Source organism: Phalangium opilio, unplaced genomic scaffold, assembly GCF_054372755.1.
Source record: "Phalangium opilio isolate 3A_F unplaced genomic scaffold, DU_Popi_V2 ptg000042l_1, whole genome shotgun sequence".
Lineage (NCBI taxonomy): Eukaryota > Metazoa > Arthropoda > Arachnida > Opiliones > Phalangiidae > Phalangium > Phalangium opilio.
In genome coordinates, this window is record NW_028324166.1 from 9,020,176 (window position 1) to 9,029,665 (window position 9,490).

Here is a 9,490-nt window from a genome sequence, read left to right on the forward strand (position 1 = left end):
TTTTGAGATTGGAAAGCGATTCTTTCTAGACTTCATTGAGAACACAAATCTGCGACTTATTATAGGACTCCTATAAGACACATTTTAATCTCACCAAATAAGGCTTAGTTTTTGAGATTGGAAAGCGATTCTTTCTAGACTTGATTGAGAACACAATTCTGCGACTTATTATAGGACTCCTATAAGACACATTTTAATCTCACCAAATAAGGCTTAGTTTTTGAGATTGGAAAGCGATTCTTTCTAGACTTGATTGAGAACACAAATCTGCGACTTATTGTAGGACTCCTATGAGACACAATTTAATCTCACTAAATAGGGCTTAGTTTTTGAGATTGGAAAACGATTCTTTCTAGACTTGATTGAGAACACAAATCTGCGACTTATTATAGGACTCCTATAAGACACATTTTAATCTCACTAAATAAGGCTTAGTTTTTGAGATTGGAAAGCGATTCTTTCTAGACTTGATTGAGAACACAAATCTGCGACTTATTGTAGGACTCCTATGAGAAACAATTTAATCTCACTAAATAGGGCTTAGTTTTTGAGATTGGAAAACGATTCTTTCTAGACTTGATTGAGAACACAAATCTGCGACTTATTATAGGACTCCTATAAGACACATTTTAATCTCACCAGATAAGGCTTAGTTTTTGAGATTGGAAAGCGATTCTTTCTAGATTTGATTGAGAACACAAATCTGCGACTTATTATAGGACTCCTATAAGACACATTTTAATCTCACCAAATAAGGCTTAGTTTTTGAGATTGGAAAGCGATTCATTCAAGACTTGATTGATAACACAAATCTGCGACTTATTGTAGGACTCCTATGAGACACATTTTAATCTCACTATATAAGGCTTAGTTTTTGAGATTGGAAAGCGATTCTTTCTAGACTTCATTGAGAACACAAATCTGCGACTTATTATAGGACTCCTATAAGACACATTTTAATCTCACTAAATAAGGCTTAGTTTTTGAGATTGGAAAGCGATTCTTTCTACACTCTAAGAAATGGAAGTGTTAAAAAAGTGTTAAAATGGTGTAAACAAAGTAAAAACACCCAAAAGAGAGTTTTATTACGTTGAGTTTTTAGGGGCCAATTAAAAGTGTAAATTCGGTGTAAAATAACACCCTGAAAACACCGTTTTGAAATTAAACATGTAAAATTATAGTATACTGCGGGTTTTTTAAAAAAGGTCTTTCATTTTCATTAATGTTTTAATATTAAAGTCAATCCGAACAGTAAAAAATTATTGAAAACCTTTATTTTTAAACGTTTTTTTTTAAAGATGATATTCATGAAAGAATATATTTTTATCCATTAAATAAAATTAACAAGGAGATTTTTAATCGAACGGTATTGTTTATTCATAAAGCACTGCTAAACGTGTTAGGTGACACTCTTAAAAGTGTTATGCGACACTCTCGCAGTGGCGTCGCTAGGCCTTTTATGGGGGCTATAGCGCCCCCAAATTTAAAAGTTAGCCCCCTCAAAATAATCCGTAAACTATACCAAAAAATTGCTCGTAGCCCCCTAAAATTCTTTAACAATATAGTGTATATAAATTATAATGAAAAGTTCGTTAAGGTTCATCTTTGTAGAGATGAATTTCAATATCAAACAGTAGTGGGGACTAAAAGCAAACGAAAACTAAACTTAAAAAAGACGAGCGAAATTCTTTCATCTACAATTGTCTCATAGTCAATAACTCGGTTCCGTACTCTTTATCATAAAAGTTTGTATATCTTTAATATACGAATAATAAGATTAAGCCCCCCCCCAAATTTCAAGCCCTAGCAACGCTATTGCACTCTTGAAAGTGTTACGCGATACTCTTAAAAGTATTGTGTGACACTAAAAACAGGAGACTAGGTTAGGTACTGGCCTCACAGTAGGGCGACTATTATTATTATTGTTACAATTGGGGAGAGGGGACTCACATCCTTGCACCAATGTCAGAGGCATATTGTGCACCCACAGATTCAGGCCTTGAAGAGACCTGTGGCCACGGTGTAGCGTAGAATTCTTTCCACCGTTATGGACTATAGACGCCAGCTTGAGAGGCCAACATGTGGGACACATGCTTTTGTGACATGTCTTATCTTTATTTTGAGTAAAATTAGATTAGAAAATGGTTTTTTTTTAAATATTTTAGAGTAGATTCGGTCAAACGCGTTTCTGGTGTTCGGAAAACTCTTCGTGAAAAGAGATTGTTAAATTTAACGAGTTCGTCTGTATCTACTGCTGGGATATTATAGCCTCCAAAACCAATTTAACACCCGATGCATTTTTACTAATTTAAAACTTTCTGCCTTTTCAGAAGTTATTAAGTCGGTGAAAATGACCAACATATCATGCAGTTTCACGCTGGATTTTGTGCAGTTTCACATTGCATGAGAGAACTACCCTTGCCTAAAGGGTTATAGCTCTGCATGTTAGAACTGTCCTCTTAAGTTCTCTCAAGGTGGAACCTTGCTATGAATATAGCGCTATTCGCGAATAAATCAAACACTCTGAAAGGTGTTATGCGACACTCATATAGAGTAAAAAATTAACTTTTAGTTCGATATAAGAGTTAAAAAGGTGTTAAACTACACCTCTATTGCACCATTTTATTCTTATCTTTGACACCAATCGCTCAAATAAGTGTTATTAAACCCTTTTAGGGGTGTAAATGAACACCTGTAACGGTGTCAAATTTGGACCCATATAAACTACTTTTAATGGTGTTAGGGCACACCCCATATTCTTAGAGTGTACCAGCATAGTTTTTTCCTTGTTTTTTTTTTTGCAATTTGCAATTAAACAACAGAAAATCGAGGGAATCTTGCAATAGCATACAAGTAAGAGACTCGAGGGAATCTTACAATAGTATACAAGTAAGAGACTCCAGGGAATCTTACAATAGTATACAAGTAAGAGACTCCAGGGAATCTTGCAATAGTAAACAAGCAAGAGACTCCAGGGAATCTTGCAATAGTAAACAAGCAAGAGACTCCAGGGAATTTTATAATAGTATACAAGGAAGAGACTCGAGGGAATCTTACAATAGTATACAAGCAAGAGACTCCAGGGAATCTTATAATAGTATACAAATAAGAGATGCGAGGAAATCTTACAATAGCATCCAAATACGACACTCCAGGGAGTCTTACTACAGTGTCCGAAGTAGAGACTAGAGGGAATCTTGCTATAGTGTCCAAATGAAAGACTCTATGAAATCTTACAATAGTGTCCAAAAAAAAGACTGCAGGAAATCTTACATTAGCATTCAAATACGACACTCCTGGAAGTCTTACTACAGTATCCGAAATAGAGACTAGAGGAAATCTTACTATAGTGTCAAAAAAAGAAACTCGAGGGAATCTTACTATAGTGTCAAAAAAAGAAACTCGAGGGAATCTTACTATAGTATCCCAATAAGACACTCCTGGGAATAGTGTCCGAAAATGTGACTCGGGGAGTCTTACTATAATGTCCAAATAAGGGACTCGAGGGAATCTTACTAAAGTGTCCAAAAAGAGACTCGAGGGAGTATTACTCTAGTATCAAAATATGAACACCCGATGGAAACTTACAATAGTATCCAAAATAGAGATTCGAAAGAATCTTACTATAGTGTCCAAAAAAGAGACTTAATGGAATGTCCAATTAAGAGACTCGAGGGGTACTGCTACAAGTCTTGTAAATTTAGAAATCCAAACTCAAATAAGTCTCGTTTTTGGACTGCCGGTGCACCTAGTGGGGACTTATTACGGTACTTAAATAAGTCTTGAAATTCGAACCGCGATTTTGGCAAGGGCCTTTTACAAAAACTCGGTCATTTGTACTAAAAATTTAACAAAAGTTAGATACCAATGTTAACATCTTTAGAGTAAACAACGCTTGATACTTACGGTTCCGCTTTGCTCATTAACGAATCTGTTACGATATATTCTTCAATTAAAAACTTATAACTTCTTCGGTAATGTTGGAAGGTTTTACATCTGGACTGGTAAAACCTTTTGATTTCTTCTTTGCTAAGCATGGGCACATCCTTTATAGTTTTTTGGTATCCCAAAATTGGGAATACCAATCCGCCATCGTTATAATTCATTAGCTTCGCGACAAACTTAAGTTAAAATAATAAAAATCCTCGTAAAAAACCAGCGTCGCTAACACTAACAATTGAATTTTCCACCGTTAAGTAAACTGAGCAGACGACACTGACGACAGAAGTTATAAAACTAACGCGAGCGCCATCCTTGGCGATGCGTGTCATTAATTTATTATTCAGTATGGCGGTGCCCCTGCGAGTTAGGCTTATAGTATGGAATATTCGTATTGGTCTATTCCAAGGGAATCTAATTTCCAAAAGGCTTTCAAGTTGTCCGATATGAGTTCATCTTCGCTTGTTTCTTGATTGACTAGTGCTTTGAAGACGCAAATATTATAAGAGCTTGAGGGCTTCTCTTCTTCCGAGTCTTCGTCTCTACCATGGATAGTCCATCCAAGAATAGTGTCATGCGCCATGAGGGATGTACCAATTCTTTCTGTTTTACCACTTGAAACTTTCCAATAATAATCGGCTCCCAGTAACATGGTTATTTCTTCTGAGCTGGAGAGTGATTCTGGAGGTGGCGTATCTGCTAAATTCCACCCCTTTTCTTTGGATAGTTTTATCAAATCCTTTCTTGGAACTCCTGGTATATTTCCACTTAGCTTAGGAGAGACAATGGCTTCTATAGTTAAGCTCTGAGAATCGAAGAGACTTCCTAGGGTTAGTTGTACTCTCTCACGTTCTATTTTCTTATTCTTCCCTTCAAATACGGTTAGGTTCAAGGATTCTTTGCCGACGACTGGTAAATTCATCTTCTGGCATAATTCGGACGAAACATAGGTACGGTGACTTCCGTCATCTAACAAGCATCGTACTTTCACTTCTTTTCCGTCATGACATATTTTAGCCCAAGCAGTACGGAGATAAATCGGTGGTGAAACACTGTCCTTCTTAGAGGTGATAGTGGACATACTTGATGTTTCACTTCCTTGACCTTCATTCGTCTCTTGACCTTGATTAACCTCTGGATATTTTTCCTCGCACACCATGTGTGAGTGACATCTATTGCAAAATTTACATGAAACTTCTCTTTTCCTCTTACAAAATCTAGCCATGTGTCTTCCTTGGGCGCATATAAAGCAGAGGGACCTTTTCTTGAAAATTTCCTTTCTTTCTTTCGCGGTTAGAGCGGTACAGTCTTCCATCCTGTGTGAACCTTTACAAAAACCACATGGGCTTTCTTGGGCTACTGTTGCCTTGAAGGAAGATGTTGACGCAATCTTCGGTTTATTGAAGGTAGAGCTTCTATTGAAGGCGTTTTCTGGTTTTCTCTCAACGGAGATGACGCTTTTCTTCAAATTACACGCTTGCTCTCTACTTTCAATGTCTTCTTTTAGGAAATCTATCAACTTATCTATCGATAACGCGTCTGCCCTTTTGTTCTTCTGGGTAAAACTGAGGACTATATCTTCTGGCAACAATTCAGTGATTATAGGTATTAAAATACCACCGTATTTCGTTTTAACATTTAGTGCTTCAAGACCCATTACGCTAATGTACAGGCTGTCGAAGAAACTTCTTAAACTTTTTATATCTGAAGATTTTCTGACGGCTTCTAATTTTCTGATTTTTTCAATGTGAGCCTTTTCTACGAGATCATCTCTTCCAAATCTATCTTGAAGAGTGATAATTGCGTTTGCATAGGTCATGGAAATTCCGCTAACGCTAGTTAAAGCTGTGCCGCCTAGGTAACTCTTCAGATAAACAAGTTTTCCAGAATCGGGTAACGAAGAATTGTGGATAGTTGTTTCAAACGACGTCCAAAATTCTTGCCATTTACTGATATCTCCGTAATATTTTTCGATGACAATTCGCGGTAATTTCGTGGTTGCAAGCTGCACGCTATTAAATGATAAAGGAGATGGGTTTGGGCTTACTATTTGCGTGGTACTCGATGCTCTTGATTGTAGATCATGTTGAACGTCCAGGCATTTTGCTTTTAAATCTATTATTTTACTTTGAATCAGTTCACAGTCATGTAAGTCCTTTTCTAACTCAGGTTCCGTGTTAAATCCTTCTTGCACCTTTTCATTTAAGTCACTTATATTTGATTCGATTTTTTCTAATTGTAGAATGTACTTTGTTAAAACGGCGTTGGTTACACTTAGAGACGTTGCTCCTAACACTTGAGATATTTCATTGTCCAATCGCGTTAAAGTTCCTCTCGCGTATCCTCTTTTGCTAATGTTTCTTTTGTGTGGATCCATAATTAAAACGATCTACTTCTCGATTTAAAACCTCGTTAATATCCTTTGAAAGTTCAAGAAATTCGCGTATTCGGTACAGGTTTCTTTGAACGGTCACACGGTTTTAAAAGTCTCGTTGAAATTAACTTTAAATTCTTGGAAAGTTCACGAAATTCTATTATCCGTACAGGTTTCGTTGAAATTTCACATACTTTTTAACGGCTACAAACTTCTCGAAAGTCTCGACTTCAGTTTTTCTCACTTTTTCTAATTACTAAATAAGTGTTTAGTGATAATTTCTAAATTTTAATCCATCCCGGATTTTTTCGGCACCTTGAAACGATTCGAAATAGTTTCAGACTAAACTTAACTGAGGTTGGCGAATTAAAATTAACAACACTAAACTTCGATATAAATTTAAGAAGAAAAACAACTTTATTGAAGTGAAAAACACGTCCTTTCGGCTTTACAAATAGTTTGCAACTGCGCTCTGTATAGAAAGGGTACAGAATCTTAAAAAAAAGGGGGCCTCTCTCGTACCAAAAACGCGTGAATCACAAAATTTTCCGCTAGTGTCCACGCTGCTTACAATAGATGCTTTTTCTCTAGGTAAATAAGGATAGGCCAAAGGCCGCTTATCGAGGCGAACTATCTTCTTTTTACGTTTTTGGTACGAAAGGGGTTTTTTCGCGACTATATTTTTTCCTCGGGCTCTATCAAGAGCAAATAAAACTTAGGACGGTTAACTATAAAAAATATAAGGTTTTCGTTACAGCCCAGTCATCAAAAAATAGATTTAAGAGATCCAAAAGATACTTTGCAAGTTTCGCTACTCTTAGAGTTGCTCATTGAGTTGTAAGTACAGATTAACTGTCATACGGTGTTACTCAGATTTTCTTCTTTAATATGGGGAATAATTATGGGTAAAAATGTTATCTGGCATACAACCCCTTTGGCTACACCCTTTATACTCAACGGTTCTGTGATATGTTCGATGTGAAAAACCAGACGTATTCCAAACATAAAAACTCTTTTCGCCAAGCGTTGCGAATGAATTTCTTGAAGATGACAGATAATATTGACAGGAGTACGAGACAGGCTATTGTCGTTAACCAAATAGATCCACAAACCCCGCCCAAAGATAATCTTTTGCCCTGAAAGTTCAACTCGCTCGCTGGGGTTACGAAGGACATTATTTTGTTTTCTATCCATAGAAATGCGGGTGAATGATGATACTGGTGTGGAAATGCTGGATTTACGCTTCCAGTATACACGTCCGTAAGCTGAAAATGCGAAGTTTGTACCAGCGATAAAATTCTTACCAAAGGCTAAAAAAAACAACATAACACAAAGCCTGTCGCTGATTTGGATGGAAGCCTGTACGAAGTATAATTTTTTCATTCTCTTTTGCTTCTTACATAAGTTTATTCTTAGGTAGACAAGTCAACACCTTACGTAAAGAATTGTGTCCTGTCTCCGACGTAATAGTTAGACTCTCGAGGCTTTCGAAGCCTAAGAATATCTTTGATCCTTGAAGATCAAACAATTCTCAGTGGAAACCCGGTAAATTTTGTTTCCATTCTCGCGCAAGTATTCATAAAATCTTTGTTCGATGGTTCAGAAGCAACGTGAATCACGTTTCATCTACACTCTCCTCACCAATTCATTTTCAGTTCGTTCTAACTATAATGAGAACTACACTAAACTTACCCCGTAACCGACACTCGAATCCCTGGGAATATATCGCATTCGTTTCCATTTCTTTCGTCGGTACAAATCATTCAACAAGACCGTGACAGAACGGAATGGCAACACGTTAAGGCTTGGGAAAATCCCAGCATGTAATTATACAGATTTTAAAATATTAAGTTTAATTGAAAACATTTTGACACTTTTCATTCGTAACCCAGATCTCTTATTCTCATATTACCTTACGTTTACTAAATTAATCAAAATAAACTGGAGCGCCGAATTCACAAGTGTATCTGTAAAACGTCCTGCTAAGAAATTCTGAGTCTCCTCCTTTGTCCACGGAATATTTGTCTATTACAAAAAACTGTATTAGGCCTCAAACATTTAAACCTTATAAATGGAAACTCACTGCAATTTTTAATTCGTATTTCTCTGGCGAAGTCATATTAACCTAAACACAGTACTTTTCAACGTTGCTTGGTAGTTACTAACATACATAAGCACTGCAGTTTGAGGAAATCTTACCCATGTGAAAATGTAACCAAATTAAAAATATAAACAGCAACGTTATAGCTAATCTGGAAGCAAGACGTGTAAACCCAGTCGAAAATTAGAAATAGAGTTGCGAGCAAATGCTAATTATTGGAAAACGTAACCTAGGTTTTAATTTAAACTCAGCATGCGGAACTGCTTTTGTGAATTTGAAACGCGTATGAAACCAGACGAAAGTTAGATATATATGCTGAAATTCGGTACGAGGAAATCCTAACTATTGGAAAAGAGACTAATATTTTAATACAAATTCAGCAAGTGGAACAGTTTTAATGATGTTACGGTTTTCGCAATCAAGACGCGTAAAGCCAGACGAAAGTTAATAATATACACCACAGTGGAAAAACGATATAATCTTCAGTATTGGAAAAAGTTGCCCCTTAGGTTTTAATTTAAATTCAGCACGCGGAACAGCTTTTAATGATGTTCATGCTAATTCGAAAGCAGAACGCATGAAGCCAGACGAAAGTTAACCATTTTAACTTCCATGGCAAAGAATTTATGTTCTCCCTTCAAACTGTACAAGTTTTCAGAAGAAAAAGAACCAGGAAACACTTTGCATGGGCCTCGACAAATGATCTGTTCATAGAGATTAACACGATGAGCGATTCACTTTGAAATATCAACAGTCATAATGTCGCTCTAATGTCACACGAGACAAACGTTGCGATAGCAAACTTGAGACATTTTTTAAATAGAAGGCGACAAAGCACCAACATACGCATCTTCATTTCCATTTTATACATATTTTCGATTTTTATATATTAAAACTAATTTATTAGGCCTATAGTTATGTTTGCGTTTTTAAACATTTAAAACTGTTAAAACTTACGGTAGTCGAAATTAATTCCTAGCGAACTCTATAGAAACAAATTCGAATTAACCCTAGAATATCTGGTTACCATTTTCCGTAATAGTCGCGGATTAGAAATATTTATTGGAGTGCAAGAC

The 9,490-nt window shown here is 36.3% G+C and overlaps 1 protein-coding gene across 1 annotated transcript; it reads right to left on the bottom strand.

The window, feature by feature from the left end:
• Positions 1 to 4,312: 4,312 nt before the first annotated feature.
• Positions 4,313 to 6,316, bottom strand: LOC149679016 (uncharacterized). Its single transcript, XM_089835964.1, has one exon. It carries the CDS (start codon positions 6,314 to 6,316, stop codon positions 4,313 to 4,315), a length of 2,004 nt encoding a protein of 667 aa, XP_089692090.1.
• Between the last annotated feature and the right edge of the window lie 3,174 nt (positions 6,317 to 9,490).